Raw genomic sequence first — 19,484 nt, forward strand, 5'->3', positions numbered from 1 at the left:
GTGCAGATCCTGGCTGGGATGGCTTCTACTGCAGCTCATTTTAAAGGGCTGCACAAGAAGCAAGCCCCAAGCCAAGCCAACAGGAACAGTCTGTTCCCCTGACACAGTTGATCCTTGCAAGGGACTGCAGTAGAAGCCCAACAAACAGCTGCAGTAGAAGCCCAACAAACAGCTGAGAGGCGGGAGAAGATTGCTCCCACCTCTCTGCTGTTTTGGGATCTAGCAATAATTCCCGAATATATCATGGAATATATCTGTAAGAAACTGGCACTGAACTTTTCTTCACTTATGGAATATTTGTTAGGAGGGAGTTCTTAACTGAACATATAGTGTGAGAAAGTAGTTTTCCCTGTAATATGTATTAATAATATTGTTTAATTTGTTTCTGGGAAAAAAACCTGACAGACCTTATAGATGTGGAGCTACTAATTTTCTTTTATAATATACTTAGGTAATTTATACCATTATGGTTGTCCCCAGCTGAGGCACACCATTTGAAAAGAGGCCCACCATTTGAAATGCATCTGATTTATGGGCATGCCACTGAAGTACAAAATGAGTTGTGAAGTTTTCTACTGTAGTTCCAATAAATCTAATTTATTCAGGATCACAGTTCCTAATAAACTTAAAATGTGCCCTTTGCCTTCTGCTTCCTATAAACATTTTAAAAAAGGAATAACAAGAAGCCTCCAAATTGTATAATACTGTAAAATTTTGTTCAAAGAAACATGAGGGGGGCAGAATTAAAATAGTACCCATTAAACTTAAATGTTTTTCATTGTACATAGCATTTGTTGTAGGGACTTTTTTTGCATAAGAAGATCTGTCTGGACAGCAAAGAGTTACTCCCATTCATGCTGGTTCTTAGTAAGGAATAAACAGAGCAAGTACTAAAGCTGGCTTTGCACCTACTGAATGCTGCAAGTGTCTGTACTCATTTGATATGCATCTAGCAAAGCTCGGCTGTTCCCAGAAGGCCACTCCATGAAGACTGAGAGAGCAGCGTCTGCTAGTGGTGCCTGTGAGTCACAAAGAACATAGAAAAATATTTATGGAACAGAAACAACAGTCAGAGGAAAAGAAGCTCATTCAGAATCATTCAACATCCTTTTTTCAAGCATGAATACAAATACAATTTCATGCAAGGAAGCCCGAGCAGTAATTCAGGAGTCATTCAAGTTTCTCTGAAGCACTTGACCTTTGAAGCATCCTTTAATCTGAAAGAGGATGTCAGGATTTATTTCTAGGAAGCGGGCTGAACAGAATACTGCCAGTGGTTATCACTCAGAAGCTCCTGGATCCTCAAGTGTCTATTCCCCTGCCCCCCCCTCAAAGGACCCAGACCTCAACCCAACCATAATCTTAAAGTGAATTATATGGCTTGCCCAGCTGTATGGTTCCCAAGGTAGCTAGAGCCCCTGGAAGTTTGCTCCCAGTATCCCATATTCTCAATTGCCCTGCAGTCATTTACTGTTCTTTTAATATTCAGAGGCTCAGTAGCACCTTAAAGACTTAACAAAATTTGTTGGAGGGTATGAGCTTTTGTGAGCCACTGAAGAGAGCAGTGACTCATTAAACCTACCACAATTTTTATTAGTCTTTAAGGTCCTACTGGACTTTGTTCTTTTCTACTGCTACAGACAGACCAACATGGCTACCCATCTTGATCTAGGGCCTAAGTGTGTAATACACTAAATTAAAGTATTTTATTTAGATAGTAGTTAAGACTGTGTAAACCTTAGAGGAGAAGGAGGGGTAAAGAAAAATAACATCAAGAAAAACGGCTTCTTTTGTAATACTTAGGCACACAGGATATTTTAAAATGGTACCTGTAGCATTAAGAGGACACCGATTGAAAGCCATGTCCCCCGCCGGCGTCCTTTTCCATACCATCGATATCAAGTAATCCTCAGGACATATTTCATAAGGTGCTGTATTTTTGTTTAATTGTGGGACATAAATATAATTTTTAGTGAGTTTAAAGCAAATATATTAGACTGAATCTGCAACCTTAAATTCCACTCATTACGAGCTCATTGTCACTTGCTTGGGTACCAAAATGTACAAATGCCTGCACTGAAAGAATGAAATGTTTTAGATGCCATGGCTTTCCTATTATTTGGGCAACATATATAATTCTGCCATCCTCCATCTTAATATCACAAGAACCTTGTGAGGTGGGCAAAGTTGAGAGAGAGAGACAGACTGAACCAAGGTTGTCTGGTAGGGTTGCCAGCCTCCAGGTGGCACCCGGAGATCTCCCACTGTTACAATTGATTTCCAGATGACCAAGATCAGTTTCCCTGGAGAAAATGGCTGCTTTTGGGAGTGGATCCTCCCAAACAATACACCCAACTGAGGTCCCTCCCCTCCCCAAACCCCACCCTCCCCAGGCTCCACCCTGTAAATCTCCAGGTATTTCCTAACCCAGAGCTGGCAACCCTATTGCATGGTGAGCTTTTTGGCAGAATGAGGATTTGAACAGGAGTTACACAGGACCTAGTGTGAAATCACTATTCTAAACTGCCCTCCTAAAGCATCCTTAGCAATTAGGGAACTCAGTGAAATAACTTGAGGCCTGTAAAAGAGAATCTTCAGGACTGTTTCCAACACTACTTGGGGAAAACCTGGCAGCTAAAAACAATTAAAATTGGTTTAGATTTGTAGTATGAACAAGATCACTGCCTCTATATTTATTTATCTAAAATGTGATAAAATTAATAATAATAATAATAATAATAAACAACCAAATATATAAACCAAATATAGAGGAAAAAAGTGGACTACTGGAGGTCTTTGCTGTCTGATTGAATTGTGTCTTAGTGAGATAGGTGAACTATGAATGAAGTTAACAGCAACAGCAATAACAAAGCAATTAAAAATGAATCTCTAAAAGTCCTCTGATTTTTTTTAAAAAAATCTGAAATGTCCTCCAAAAGGTCAATGAAGACAATGAAGACAACTCCCTCCAAATTTCCTCTGAAAGTCTTTACCTGTAGAACAACATCCTCACCCAAAATGCACAAAATCTTGCCATAGCAGTATGACTCTGTTGAATGGAGGTCATCATCACTAAAGATTACCTGAAGGTGCATGGGTTTATATTGGGACAGGCAGTCCTTCAGCTATATAGCCTCAACTCAGTAATTATGGATAAGAATTGAGCACACAAGCAAACAGATACCAAATAAAGCTGTTTCAAAACTAACTTAGTACACGCATACCATTCAACCCATGTAAAAAAGTTAGCTGCTGTATCCCATTATTATTTTTATGCCATCTTTCCATCCAAATAGGCTTCCTAAGGCAGGGCGATCTTCCAGTTGAAGATTCTATATTGTCTTCAAGGGAAGCCACAAACATTACAATCCTTGATTCTACAGCTATGGAATCTTGAATCTGTGTGACTAGGAAAGACAACTTACAAGCTAATGAAGATGGTAGAAATCACTCCTAGCAACAGCACCTACTTGTTCTTCTGGGCTCAGAAAGAAAGAAAGAAAAACACCCCAAACTCTATACCTGATTGGCCATGGACAGCTTGAACTGGCAGAACAGTCCCTCCAAAAGGATATGCTTCCCTCTCTAGTAATACCTCCATCTTATCTAGAGGATTCAGTTTCAGCTTGTCCTCCCTCATCCACTTGACCACAGCATGCAGATGCTGCTTCATGAAAAAGGGGGTTGTTTATGTCCAGATGCATGGCATGGAAAGAGAATGGTTAGGGCTGGAATGTAGGGACCCACATGTAAGGGAAAAGCTTCCCCCCCCCAAAAAAAAAAGTGGTGGGGATTGAGTACTGCATTGATGTCCCAACCTCATGCTGTGAGCACTTGTGACAGATTGCTGCATGAAGGTACAAATTATCAGCTAGTAGAAGCCACTTGTTTCCTTTCATCTTGGGGCCCAAAGGAAGGGAAGCAATTAAATTCAGTGTATTTAAAGAAATACCGTATTTTCCGGCGTATAAGACGACTGGGCGTATAAGACGACCCCCAACTTTTCCAGTTAAAATATAGAGTTTTCCAGTTAAAATATAGAGCTGTGCTAATGCTTCTGGCGTACCGGCGTATAAGACGACCCCCCACTTCTGAGAAGATTTCCCTGGGTTAAAAAGTAGTCTTATACGCAGGAAAATACGGTACACCAATTCCTCCCTATAGATCCTTTCAATTGCTGCAGAGAATTCTGACTAGTCTGAGGCTGTGATCACATAAAATGCAGTTTGAAAGTGCATTGAAAATTGATGAAAGCAGATTATTTAATGTTTCTGATCGCAGCCTGAAACAAGCTCCTGGGATTACTTCAGGGCCAAGGGGAAGGTAGCAGGCTTTCACGCTCAGCCTTTGGCACCTCAGGCCATCAAAAGGGCTGAACAGAACTACTTTTAAAGAACAACTTCTATTAAAGCCCTTGTGCTTGAATTAGGAAGCTCCAGCCCATGACAGTAGTTCTCCGGCTTTTCAATTGGGACCCACTTGTAAACTTATTGTAGTTTTGGGACCCACTTGTAAAGTTAATCCATGTCCCTTAATGCAGAACACAGCAATCTCACATTACCATCAACGCATTTATAATTTATTTTTTCATTTAAGTATTTATTTCCGCAACAAATTTATTTCATGGTCATTTTGCACACTGAGTAGAGACACATGGAGGCTTCCTGCACCTTGTGCTGTTTCTCCTCCTCCTTCCAGACCTACAAGAGAATCACTTTAGTGACCCAAACCACAGTTGGAGAACCCTAACCCTCTGAGGAAAAAAGCAAGGTGGGAGCTGATTTTGAGCTGCCAAATTGCTGGTGGGAAAGGGTTACTTCTATTTTATTCTCAAAAATCCATGAGAAATAGGTTAAGAAGGATGAGAGTAGCTGGCCAAAGGTCACCCAATGAGATTTACAACTGAGAATTTAAACCTAAATCTTCTCATTCTTAGGCTGCAGTCACACACACTAAATAATCTACTTTCAATCCATTTTCAGTGCACTTTCCAGCTGGATTTTGCAAATTTACACAGTAAAAATCCAGTTGGAAAGTGCACTGAAAGTGGATTGAAAGTGGATTATTTAGTGTGTGTGACCGCAGCCCCTATCCAACACTAACCACTACACCCACACTGGCCTTTTGTTGCTGTGCAAATTAATGCCAACTGTTTTTCTATTTGCACTTAAAAAAAAAAAAATTACCTAGATTGCATTAATATCCCTCTGCCATTCTCATTCACAGTAAGAACCATGGCCTCAAGAAGCAGGGTCTTTACAGTCATTGCCCCCAAAGTAGAAAGGCATCTTCTCCCTGAATTCTATTGCTTTACTTGCTTTTACAAAAGGCTACACGTTACACTTCTTTCAGACTTGCTCTGATATGGCAGACTAGGAGTTAGTTTTGTCAGAAAACTCAGCAGGTGTTGTATTTCGTTGTTGGTTGGTTGATATTTGTAGCTTTATAATTTCACATAATTTCATAAGCTGTTTTGAGCTTTAGAAAATGTTTTCAATAAAAGTGGTATAAACAGGGCTCCCAAGTACTTACCTTAATTTGGCGGGGGATGTATTCCTCTGGGGAAAACACAGGCACTGCACTATTCCATCGCCCAGACGTGATGTAGGCATGTAGCCGGGTGATGCTATAGTAATGGGGCTGGAAACTTGATGGTACCATCAAGTTTCCAGTCCCATTACCAGAGCGTCACCCAGCTACGTGCCTACGTCACGTCTGGGCGACGGAATAGTGCAGCACCTGTGTTCCAAGCAAGAATCTTCTGGCGGGGAAGCATGTGTCCCCCGCCGGATCTTAGGTAGGTACTTGGGAACCCTAGGTATAAACATGGTTAAAAGAAATAAATAAATAGCATTTTTTTGTCATAAGGATACTAACAAGTCAAACCTGTAATGACAATTAATATATTATTTGCCGTCCACCCACCGGTTCAAAAGCTTTGGCGAGTAGATAAAATGGGTACCACTCCTTAGAGAGGGTGGGCACACTCAACCCTCCGGTGGGAAGTGTTAGCCGACAAACGGAAGGTCTGTGCGTAGGATCAAAAGTCGAGAGAGATCTACACAGCATCAAAGAAAAGCCTGCAATGGGCCATTCCAGCCAGATGGTGGCAGTGGTGCACTGCAACTGAGAAAAATGCTGACAACATCAAGTGACGCCGACTAAATAATGCTGCCGGAACACGTCTGATGCTTACAGCTGACCAAACTCCCTGTCGACTGCGAAGTGTATGTGATTAAAAATGATATATGTTGTCCTCCCTTACCCCATCATTGTTAGTCCCGTGTCAACACATGAGTAACTGTAAATCGCTCAAAGCCGGCAGCTATGCAAGGATTGAGCGATCAATAAATTGAAAGATTATTATTATTATTATTATTATTATTATTATTATTATTATTATTATTATTATTATTAATGGCTGAGTGCCTCAGAGGTTGACAAACAGATCCTTGCAGATGTTTCAGTGATGCAGAAGTACATAAAATAGGTTGCTAAATATACTTCAGCCTCAGTGCTGTCAAATCAGGAGAGCTGAGAGTGTGCTAATGGCAAATATTTAAGAAAGGGAGTTATTTCCATCTATTTTGTGTTCACATGCATGTTGTGCATACATGTAAAGCATGTTCCTCTTCTTCGTGCCACCATCCCAACTTAAGAATCAAGCCTCCCACATTACCAGTGATCTGCGGAACACTAGTAAAGGCTGCCCCTGAGCATGTGAAAAAGGCAGAGTTTGCCAATTACTGCAGCCCATCTCCATGCATGTCTAAGTATGAGTGAGTGATTAAGGTGTGTAACCAGCAGCACAGACCCAGTACCTGCGGTGGTTTTTCCTGACAAAGAAATACCCCAAAACAACCTCTGAACCTCCACAAGCAGTGCACTCAAAGCCAGGCTTGGCTTAAACAGTGGCGTTTGCTGGGAGGCGAGGACAACCACATTTTAATTGGGAAAGCTTAGGGCAAGTGCCAGGTAAGCTGCATGCAACCCCCCCCTCCTGTCAGCTCAGTCCAAAAGGACTAAGAATGGTGTTGTGTACTAGCTGAACCACACATGCAGGCGGACCGCCGCGTAGCCCGACAAACTAGCGTAGCTTCGCTACCAGGGACAATAGAGTTCTAGGATTCTAAAACCCGCCAACCGTTGAGTAGGGATTCTAAAGAGAAACCTATGAGATTGTAACTATTGTATATAGGCTATCACTATTTTATATAGCTACTGTATCTCTCTTTTCCGGAAATCACTCAAGTAAAGTATGAGCCAAAATCACTCAACAATGCGTCAGTCTCAATACGCTGGTCCATTTTTTTGGTGGGCTGCCAATATGACCTCGTCCACAGGCCCAGCAAGGCAATGGGCCACGTGGATGCCTTGAGCCGCCTCCCGCTTTCGTCTGGCAATCCGGACCCTGCTCCTGCCCACCACATTGCCCTCCTCAAGGATCTCCCGGACCACCCGGTACAGGTCTCCGAGGCTGCATGCCACATGGGCCGCGATCGCCTCCTCTCCCGGGTCCTCGGCTGGGTGATAAGGGGGTGGCCTACAGGCCCAGTGGGTCCAGAGTTCACAGTGTTCTCATCTAGAAGGGACAAGTTGTCGGCACACAAAGGTTGTCTTCTCTCACCTATGCCAGACCCATCAAGGTAAACATTGCTGTAGAATGGTAATCCATTCAGCTTCATCCTGTCAAACATTAAGGAAAGGATTTTCTCCTTTGCTTGGTACCAGAGAAGCACCAAATTGCCCTATTATTCCACAATGGGAATCCCATCAACCCATTGTGAAACTAGCTTTAACATACCTTCCGGATACATTTTGGGGTATAACTATACCCAGTCTTGCACATGCCCAGTGTGACTTTAGCTGGGCGCACACAAAGCTAACACCCCTGAGCACAACTCAGGTCCTCTGTGGTCTCTCTGGTCTGTCCACACAACTTTTCTCATCTTACCTTGGATTCCTTCATCTCTTCAGGATAGGTATAGTATTACCCTGACATTCCCCAACCCCCTCTATTTGTCTGCTAACCACTTTCTATATCTTCTTGTATGCTTGCAGCCTCTGATCTGAATGGAAATATCTAGATTATTAGTATTAGATAAATAAAACTCATCTCTGTTACAATTTGGACTGGTCATTGCTTTAAACTAAGGGTCTAAAGGGAACAATCTCCGTAAAAACTGGTAGCAGATCCAAGCTATACCCCAGCCTCTTTCTAGTTTTGCCTTTGTAGCTAATTCCCCAATCAAAGCAAAGGCAAGATATTTATTTAATAAAGCTGTCTTGGGGTAACAGGCACAAAAGGAGGAATTTGAATCACAGGTCTGCTCACTTAAACAGGAACATTTTATTGCTATAAATTAAGCTAAAACACAAGACAGGGAAAATACTATCAAGCCTACTGGTTACAGATCTAAGGAAACAGATAATAAAGACATATCACTAAGCTAAACTTAACAATATAGAAGAGTTACCTATAGCATCACTTCCTGGATGCAAATGCAAACCCTGACCCCTACCTGCTTCATGCAGGGGAATCTGACTCCAAGCATTTGGACAAAGACTAATATATCTTATCAATCTTTTAACCCTCTCTGTCTTCTCTGGTGCAAAGCTCCTTACTTATGACAGAAGCAACTCCCTTTCTGCTGCATCTACAAACACATACTGTGGGGAAAGACTGTTTCTCCCAAAAACAAAACCCTGAGTTTCTTATGTTCCCCAGTAAGGTGGAACTATAATCATAAACATGGTCCAGGATATCTGTCATGTAAACCTAATCAGTAATATGTTCACAGGAAATAGTAGAGAGAAGAAAAGTTTATATAGACATGCTGCCTCACAACTGAAGCGGACTGTGTTGAACTGCATATACAAACCAGAGCCCCATGCGGGTATATACATCTCCAAAAGCATACGCGACAACCAGGCACATATACATGTGATCTGTTTCTTACCTATTTTATACCCATCATATGAATTTTAGTCAATAACAGCTCAATTCAGTTTATTAGGTTTAAGAGCCTATAGACCATACACCATAAAAAAATTAATTTAAACTTTTTAAAAAATATTTTAAAAGACAGTATAACAGAAATGTGCCACATCTATTATACAGTTATTGCACAGAGTACTCAGCACCAGTCTCAACCTTGTAGATTCTGAAAAGGAAGAAATTTTTTAGCCATTTCCTCAGAAGCTATTCTTTCACAACTGCATGTGTTGGGCAACAGAAAAATATATGGGCTCCATTAATTTTTTGTTGAGCACCATTCTAATTTTAGATGTTAAGTTCCCAGTTTTATGTATGCCTAGTTGCTTGAATTTTCTGTCCACAGCGTTATTCCATCCTTGCCAGTGTCGATCTTGTACCGATCAGGAAGCCAAGGTCAGAGTCAATAACAAAAAAAAGCATACTGTTTCTAGACAATGGTCTCATGTTGAGACAGGTAGAATCTTAATGGAAACATTTTCCTCTCTTATGTAGCAGGAGGGAATGCTTATTCCAAGATGGCACCTGTCACCTGCAATCATTATTGTATTAAAATAATTTTAAAAACTAAAAATCTGCTGCCTGGGTAAATTAGGGGCACCTTTACAATCAATTAAAATGTTTGAATCAGTTAAACAAATAGATTAAAAACTGCAGTTCAACATAAAATACATTAAGATTTTTCAGCTGCTGGGTAGACATAATGAATACAAAGGAGGAAGAAAAATGGTCAGTAACTGATACACATCAATTTTATTTTTCATTTGCAAACATAAGTTTCAGTTCATGAGGCCCAGGACTATCCACTTGCCCTGTCCCAGGCTGGACCAATTAAATTGGGCTTGGAGCAGGTAGGAGAGATTGAGCCACTCCACAGCAAAAGCAGAGGGAGGAGAAGCACAGCTGATTTAGGAGCCCTGGCAAGGGTGAAGGTCTGGCAGGGCTGGGGGTGGCTTAGTGCACCCACCTGATGTTTAGTTGGCTGGTGACCATGGGTATGCAAGCTAAGGATGCTAGGCCTACCTGCAATCCCTTTCATTGCACACCGGTGACTCAATCACCAGCAAGAGGAAATGGGGGGGAGGCATGCTGGCATTGCACTAGGCCCCACCCCAAATTTCCCCTGGGAGTTGCTGGCTGCGACCTGGAAACCCTATATTCAACTTTGTGCACCCACAGCAGCAAAGGCATGGCTCTAGCCATGGGGCGGAGAGGCAGGGACCAACTCTCAAAGCTGGCAATATGCCCTGGAGTGGGTGCAGCTCTAGTTACCAAGTTCTGGAAGGGTAAAGGTGGCCTGGGAGGAGCAGGGAGTGGTGGCAGGGGCAAGCCCTAGAATAAAGGGAGCAGGAAGTAGGCAAGGAAGTGAGTGAAGTCAGGACTGCAGGGGAGGTGAAATGTGGCTTTCTGACTCCCAGGTGGAAACACCCAAGGAGCAGTGGGCTTTTGCCCAGGAAGCAGGGAATAAGGTGCTGGGCTAAGGGCTGCTACAGAAGCCCGGTGAGGCAGGGCAACTTCAGGAGCTGAAACCAGAAAAAAAAGTTTGCTGTTGTACACAGATTAAAGATGCCTTTGAGCAAGCAGCCTGTGGCCTGGTTTTGGGGGCCCCCAGGGAGGGACAGTTCACTGTCCTTCTGCCCTGAGGCTCACACACAGGGCGCGATCACATGCACAATTAGCCCTGCCATAGGCACAAATGGATGGATTTAAAGGGCGCGATCAGACACCCCGCACCCATCGGTAACCCATTATGCTCCGCCGCAGAAGTGGAGTAAAAAGACACTGGGGAAAATCTGGTAGTAAACGGGTTGCGACGGGCCACAGACGGAGTTTATAGTGTCTGGTCACTCCAGCACACTCTCATGGTGTCACGATGGTGTGCACGCAGCTTCCAAGGACTGTGTGATCACGCAACTGAGGGTCAAATTTCTCCGGAGGAAATAGCCTTGCTTCACCCCTCCCCCTGCTTTACCTTGCGCGTGTGACCACCCCCACAGTTGTTTTGGGGGGTTTTGCTTGATTTTTTTTCTTGTATGTTCAGCTATAGCCAACAGATATATCTTTAAGATATGTTGTGATCAGCTATTAGATATTTGAACCAGGGCTTACTGAACAACCAGCTGCTAAGTTACTTGGCCATCTCTGCCACTCCCAATGTAATTCAGTAGCAAGCAGCAGTGTCACTGTAAAGGAAAATATGGGAAGAGTGATGGAAGAAGCAGTATTGATAGTGGCTCCGCAAGTTCCAGAAGGCTTAACTAGAGTTTTGTGCAACTGGAAGAAGGTAAGAAAGCACAGACTTGTCATTCTGGTGTCCATTGTGTTCATCCAATGCTCCGCTTAGGGGAACTATCTCAAATAATCCTTGATGCATGTGGGGGACTATCAAACGGTTATTCTTGACTGACTACAGAGATGGAAAAGAAGGCAAGTCATAAAGTGCGGTGCAGGATTTGGACATCAGAGACCCAGGTTCCGGTCTCTGATCAAAATTGATGAGATGAAATGATGATACCTGGAAAGCCTTCCTCAAGCTTCTGCATAACATCAGGAATTGATCAAAATACACCCAAAGGAGATAATCTAATGTTTACCAAGGTCTTTGGGTATCTGTATTTCACTGTCCTTATGGTGTCTATTTCAATGAACAGAACTATCATATTAATTTTATTTTGCTACCTGAACACTGCCTTATACTGAATCAGACCCTTGGTCCATCGAAGTCAGTATTGTCTACTCAGACTCTCCAGAGTCTCAGGCTGAGGTCTTTCATGTCACCTCCTGCCTGATCCTTTTAACTGGAGATGCTGGTGATTGAACCTGAGACCTTCTGCATGCAAAGCAGAGGCTCTTCTACTGAGTGACAACCCCTCCCCTTAATTAAAGTCAGTGCTATCTAGTCCACTTTTCAAATTTGCTGTCATTTTTATATGCAGTCAATTGTTAAGGAATTTTGATTTGTTTAAAAATAATAATTCTGTATTACGTACCATAGGCTGACTTTCCTATGGTAGTTATTCTCAGCTCAAGATGAAACCATAGCTGTATTCTAGCAAAAAGTAGTGGCATACTGTCATCATTAGTTTCTTACCAAAGATTCTTTGTCAACAGTTCCGCTGTTTATCAAGTCACAAACTTTTCTATATTCTATATTACTATTCTGTTCCTCACTTTATTTAGATATGATTTGCATCTAATTAACTGAAGCATAAATAATGGGTATTCTTTTGTTAATGCTATCAAAATACATAGGGGTTTTCACCGTAACCCCTGAACTCACTGAAATAATTACTAAAAAATTTTGGGATAATTATGGTACTTTCTGTTTTGGTGAGAAAAGAAAAAAAATGAAAATGATAGGATGGGATTTGCATGTTATTATTATTATCACTTTGGCATTTTGAGAGTATTCTTCAAGTTATATCATGTTTTCCATCAGAGTGGAGAGGTGTGCTATTTCCCCCCCACATAGAACCATGTGCTATTTGATAAAATCTCTGATGTATTTTCAGATTGGTTTCAATAATCATTCAGTGCAATCCACAGCTCCACAGACATTTTCATGAACCAAAATGAAAGGCTGAATGTATACTCCAAAAAAATAGTGGATGTAGATGGTCAAAGATTTGCAGCCCCAGCACCTAAAGAAGGGAATAGGGCAGCAGGATCCCATGCGGCCAGGTGAGGAGGCTGGGCGGCATGACTTCCTTTATCCCCCCCCATGGTGGCCCATCCCTTTCCCCCTCTCCCAGGTCCAGTTCAGCCCCATCACAGGCCCACTGGGGAAGGGGAGGGCCAAGTTTTATTACCACTGCAGCTGCACAGCCTGCCTCACCTTGAAGGACACAGCCACCATGGCCACTTGTCGCCCTGCTGGCTCTTCCCCACCATGTGGGACTAGAAACGGAGCCCAAGGTGAGTCAAGGCCCACCATCCCTTAGTTTACATGGAACGTGACTTGTCAACATCTCATGTTTTCATCCAAGGAGCCTGTTGACTGTGGCTATGGAGTGTTATAGTAATCATTCCACAACTTGCCTTGCCTTGTCTGTGCAAGATAACACAGCTGTAAATGACTACTATACTGCAAGATCCAATGATGTGAGGATGCAGCCTTACAGTTCAATACTACGCATCTGGGTTCCAATGAAAGCCACTCTCAACTCAATAGAACTTACTCCCAAATAATTTTATATTGGATTGCAGTCAGTTCTTTTTTAAAAAAATATATACACAACAATAACCAGTTATATAAGCTATTTGCTTTATATATGATGCTCATAAGTATTGATGGGCATTTAAAATATTTTTATATTATTATTTCTTTGGTAATGGGAACTGTTATAGGGCCAACAAACACGATAAATATGCCATGGTTTTGTATTGGAACATAGATCTAGAAACAGAAGCTGGAATCCAAAGGTGCCATTCCATCAACAAAAACACAATTCCTTCACCATCAAAGTATCTCTGTTTGCAGAGTTGTGAAGAACAATTTTTGACAATTCCTGCCTCCTGATGCACACTTCCATTTGCCCACACATTGTTCCATGAGATACATTGACCCACAAAAGCACAATCTGGGGAGAGAGGCACAGAAGTGGGAGGAGGTAAAGTTGACTTCCTCAGCTGGGACTTGGCTAATATTGCTTAGGAGGCAAGCCATGGTTGCTGTAGTATGAACTACATGGTCCTACACATAAATATTGCTTCAGTGCCCCCTGCTAAAAATTCCTTTTGATTCAAAAGTAAGGTGCAGGTCTTCATTATCACACTGTATCCAGAGCCATTCTAATGTCCCATTCACAGTCCCACCTTGGACAGCGCTCGGGTGGCTAGCTCTACCTACTCTACTTGCATCTACTAACAGTAGACGGGAGTGCTGCTGGCACATTATTAGCATTATTATATGTTGCAAACTCTGTTCCTCCCTCATCCTGTGCACAAGTGTGTGTGTGTGTGTGTTTAACATGCCGTAAAGTCGCAGCAAATTTATGGTGATGCTAGCAAGAGTTTTTCAAGTAACTGAGAAGCAGAGGTGGTTTGCCACTGCCTTCCTCTACAGAGTTTTCCTTGGTGGTCTCCCTTCCAAGTATCAATCCTTCGAGAGTCTCCTAGACTATTTATTCTTGGTGGAGGAGAGTGGAATTATTTCCAGATCGTCTTAGAGGGCAGGTGTCAGAAGGCAGTGCTGGAGAACCTGCTCTCCTTCTTGGCTATTAGCCTATGAAATTCTTTAAAGTTCCATTTTGTATCTCACATTGTTTAAATATCCACATGAAACAGTTGGGAGAAATCATCTGGAGATTTGGAGCCAACTGTCAAGAAGAGAGAAGGTGGCAGTGCTAAACTGTGTCTGGAGCTGATGAAGGACTTGATGATTGTGAACAAATTGAAACCTGATTCATACAAAATTGAAATGCTGTGGATTACAGATAAAGCTGGCATGGGAATTGGTGTACAGCCTGTGCTGAATAAGGCTGCAGTTCTGAAAGTGCAGGTTCAAGAGCATGAAACTACTCTAAGGCTGTGGCTGCTGTTCCGCAGTCAATGGGCTGCCATTCTAACCTATCTCCCAAACGGATTAAACAGATACCGGGGACATTCCAATGTCAACAGGAACACTCTGCAGTCCCAGATGTATTACTGTTTCCTTGCATGACAAAGCTGTTTGGGAAGCCTGGAGCTTCCAGTTCATAACCACCATTTTTTGCAAAGTAAGCAAGGCGCACTTAAGCGTCTATGGGTGCCCAGCTTGGGAGTCCCTGCCAACCAGAAGACTACACTTCTGTGCAAGTGGGCATGGGACTCCCTTCCAGAACAAAGGTGGCTGAGTCTGGAGGGCTGGCAATGGGGTGCTTGTGCACCTCAGCCAGTTACTGGGGGATGTGTAATCAAGGAACACCGGAGTAAAGCTGCAGCACTATCAGAGTGTGCCATACTTGTTGTCTGACTGCAGCCTGAGACTCAGATGAGAAATCGGACAAGCTTTTGAGGCACAGTGACAGAACACTCCATTTTATAGACTCTGGACAACATGATACAGTTTCACTTCAGTTCAAGAAGTTAGATCAATAAGCAGGAAGGCTGTGGACGCAAGGAGGAACTCAACTGTTATTACACCTTAATTCATACCTTTAAATACATTTGCTGGTTATATGCCTTGATTTTTTCATCTCTCATTTTCTTTGATATAAGTCCCTGAGAGTACCCTGTAGAGGACATATTCTTGTATTTTATTATAGTATACGGTATATATTTTGTGCGTCAACTTGGACACATATGATCCACATAAATAAAAAATCCAATTAGTAAGTGGCATGCATGGTAGCTCCGTGGTATCTGTGGGAATGTTCTAATAGAAACCTGACCCAGAATTTGGTTGTCAGGAATATGGTTAAATCATCAATGAAAATAACATGAGGCCAAATTAAAAGGGAATATTAAATTAAAATGCATCTAGAACTGTAACTTGTGTTGTTGTTCAGTTGCACAGTCAAGTCCGACTTGTGTGAATGTACATAAATAATTATTTATATGTAAGCATATGTAAATATTAGATATATTCTTGATGTCTTAAACCATTAATGTTTGTTGTTGTACTCTTGGACTGTGATCCAGAATGATACAAGAGCTCCAAGATAAACAAGAATATCACATACCACCTACAGTACATGTTAACTTGTAAATACATTTTATTTGCAAAATATTTTATTAACAGTAGGTGGCAACCTTTGAAAATTAGATTTTAGCAGCACTGGTTTACCTCCAAACACAGAAATCTTAAATGCTGCTACAAATATCTTATAAAATGGAGCTGTATTTATCTGAAAATATTTTTAATGGAAAAAGATCACATTAGTTGCATTTTATTGTGTTGCACAGTATCCATTGAAATCCATTCCCTCCCTCCAATACCCTCCCCCCCTCAAATACCCTCCCCTAATCTGTACCATATAGTGGTAAGGTGCACAAGTTTGGGGTAACTGCCTCAAATTTTTCTAATATGGGTTTGATGAAGGAATGCAAATCTGCCCCACCCATGGACTCAGGTGTTCTGAATGACACAGATTATCTAGACTCCTATGACGATAGATCCAGGTGGTCAGTCGTGTTGGTCTGAAGCAGTAGAACAAATTTAGAGTCCAGTGGCACCTTTAAGACCAAAAAAGTTTTATTCACGGTATGAGCTTTCGTGTGCATGTACACATTTTCAAATACATGCATGCACACGAAAGGTCATATCTTGAATAAATGTTTGTTGGTCTTTGTCAGTAAACTGCCATTTGTATTCTGTGTATGCTCTGTGTAACCTGCCTGCTGTATCATGGGGGTGGGGGGGAATTAGCTCTGTTGCTCTGTTCTCATCCTCCCTGTGCGCTTTATCTCTTGTTTTGTCCTTGGAATGCTTTTGCTGCCTTTGTAGTAAGTAAGACTGTGAGAACCGTTGATGGGGCCATTCCCAATCTGGCTGGTGTGAACCAAACGGCTGAAAGGGTATCTCCTGCCTTGATTTTCTCCCGCTCGAATTTCTGCTGAGCGTGAACTGTATTCATTGGCTTAACCCTTTTTTTGAACTGTCTATATCTGTCCATGCTTGGCTTTGAGTTTCATTCCTGATAATGACCATGAAAGTGTATCAATACTGACTTGTATTAAAGCAACCTATTTTTATGAATTGTTGTGGACTGCAACTGCTCTATTGAACCTGACAGATTGTCAGGAATCTTGCATACCCCTCGACCCATATCTCTCAGGCAGAGATGAGCAGAGATGAAGAGCCTGTCACTCCGGTGACTACTCACCAGAGGTGGAGGCTCACTGGGGGAGCCCGGCACGGCAGCCGTTTGAAACGGCGGCGGGATGCACTGGAACCAGTGGCCGAAGAAGAGGCTGAGCCCGACTGGAGCTGGAAGGAGTTCATGGAAGACTGGTTGGAACTTCTGGAGCAGGACCAAGTGGGTGTTTGAGGAGGAGGAAGCTGATGAGCTACCCCCCTCCCGGCATTCTGATTGTAGCATTGAACTGCTGCCGGGGCATAAACTGCCTAAAGAGAAATTGTATTCCATGAGCCCTAGTTAGAAGGAAGAACTGTGCAAGTTCATTGACAAGAACTTGGCGAGAGGGTTCATCCGCTCAACGTCCTCACCGTTTGTGGCTCCAGTGTTGTTTCAGAAGAAAAAGGATGGGGGGCTGCGGCTCTGCACGGGTTATCGGGGTCTAAATGCTGTTTCTTCAACTAATGCCTACCCTACTGAACCTGACAGTCTTAATGGTACCGCTGGACTATAAATTTCTTCTATCTAGACTTCTATCGGTCAGGCTTTTTACCTAGGTATGGGACAGAAACCAACCTGGCCATGTCGGTCAGTTAACAATGGGAATGCATCCCTGTTGGTTCTCCTGAGCATCTGTCATTGGCTTTCAATACCATTTCAATACAACCAACTGGCTTTCAATACAACCATCAACAGAGAACAGTAACTCCACCCACTTCCCCAAAACTACAGGGGTTGAAGAGATCTAAACAACCTGAATCGAAAAGCACAATGCCCTCCTGACATTTATAACATAACTAGGAAAAAGGCCCATTGTGGAAATAAATACAACGGCCTCTAGAAAGAGGCTCTGGGCGGGTGCCCTGGCCTTGGACACTCAGTGTAAATTTGCTGTGGCGACCTCAGCAGGTTATAATAACACTGAGTCCACCATTTTCTCCAGAGGAACTGATCTCTGCTACCTAAAGTACAGTTGTAATTGAGTGATCTCCAGCCCTCACCTGGAGATTGGCAATGATGGTTCCCCAGAAAAGAATAGTTGGTTTGGAGGGTGGAGTCTATGGCTTTGTACTTGTCCGAGGTCCCACACCTGAAACCTCACCCTCTCCAGGCTCCATCCCTCACATCTCCAGGAATTTACCACCTGGAGTTGGCAACCCTATCTCTTTCCCAGCCAATCATCAACCTATCTTTATTTCCCCCTCACTCTTCAGCTTTCCACCTCCCACACACCTGCAGCCTCTCCCGTGCTCTGAAGCCCTGACTGCTACGTCACATTGGCTGTCATATGGGGGCCACCTCAGCAGCACATAAGGATACAGAGCCCACCATTTTCTCCAGGGGAACTGATCTCTGCCATCTGGAAAGCAGTTGTAATTCTGAGTGATCTCCAGCCCTCACCTGGAGATTGGACACCTTTTACCTCAGAATAGCAAACTGTTTAGAATGTTAGAGGCAAAAGCCAATCGAGTCGCATATGCAAACGACCTCTGTGTTCTGAGGCAAAGACCAATGAGGCTGCATATGCAAATAACCTCTGTGTTCTGACTGGCTATGGGGGGAAGAGGAACAGCAAAATATTTAGAATGTTGGAGGCAGGACTCAGGCAAAGCAGCCAGTGGATAGGGAGACCCTCTGAATGACAGATCAGAGAGCGAACTGATTTTGGAGCGTGTGGAATGTTCTAGAGAAGTACCACCACCATTTGGTTTTTATTTATAAGGGAGATGTCTGGACACTTCCACTGATACAAAATACAGTAACTGGGGTCCTGGTAGCTGATGGAAGGAACAGATACGGCCAGTGTTACATCAGCTCGACTGGCTTCCAGTTTATTTCTGGAATTTCCCAAGTATACAGAAGCCTCCCTTTTGCTTGAGGTTGACAGTGGTTTGCTGCTTTACCAGGGATGGGCAACCTTTTTAGCCTGTGCCAAAAAACCCTCACAAAAAACCTCATACAATTTCTAACAGTGAAGATATTTGTGTACTATGAAACAAAAGGGAGAAAAGAGAGCAGGAAAGAGAGAAATGTACCACTTTGGTATTAGAGAGAATTAGATTGTTATCAACATTGTTTACAGAACACTATGGACGTAAAACTGATATATATGATTATAGACACAATTATATACTTAACTGTGAGCAAGTGTGGTGTAGTGGTTAGACTTAAAAACTAGGGTCTGGGAGACCCAGGTTCAAATCCACATTCTGTTATGGAAGTTCACTGGGTGATTTTGGGGCAGTCACACACTCTCAGCCTAAAATATCTCATAGGGTTGTTGTGAGGATAGAATGGAGGAGAGCAGAATGATATAAGATGCTTTGGACCCCCATTGTGCAAGAAGGCATGATAACTAAATAAATAATAAATATAGCTAAAGTGGGAGGCAATAAAATGTAGGTTGGTGGGTGAGCCTGAAGGAGATAAGGGAGCAGGGAAAGAAGATGATATGGGGACTGCCAGGATGAAGGAAATAAGAAATAATGTGGGGGAGGGGTATTAGAAGGTGGGGAAACCCCCCCCCCCTCAAATCCTATTAGGTTTCCCACCAAACAACTGGGTCTGGCTCAACCAGCACTTTGCAACTTGGCCAGAGTTTTCCCAGGCAGAGGCTGCCAGGGAGATGGAAGGAAGAAAATCTGAAGATTGGGGGGGGGAGATAAAGGCAGGCTGGTGGGTGGGTGGATGGAAGCAGAAAAAGGGGAAAA

The 19,484-nt window shown here is 42.8% G+C and overlaps 1 protein-coding gene across 1 annotated transcript in view; it reads right to left on the reverse strand.

Annotated features, from left to right (window-relative positions):
- The window catches only part of LOC107105868 (adhesion G protein-coupled receptor B3), a 436,732-nt gene that overhangs the window by 126,366 nt on the left and 290,882 nt on the right, over positions 1-19,484 (reverse strand). The window contains exons 7-8 of the mRNA XM_015405914.1: positions 1,830-1,931; positions 913-1,019 (exon numbers count right to left, since the gene is read on the reverse strand). Of these exons, the coding sequence (XP_015261400.1) occupies positions 913-1,019; positions 1,830-1,931 (209 nt within the window). The remainder of the gene's footprint in view (positions 1-912; positions 1,020-1,829; positions 1,932-19,484) is intronic.

This window comes from Gekko japonicus, unplaced genomic scaffold (assembly GCF_001447785.1).
Source record: "Gekko japonicus isolate JY-2015 unplaced genomic scaffold, Gekko_japonicus_V1.1 scaffold260, whole genome shotgun sequence".
NCBI lineage: Eukaryota > Metazoa > Chordata > Lepidosauria > Squamata > Gekkonidae > Gekko > Gekko japonicus.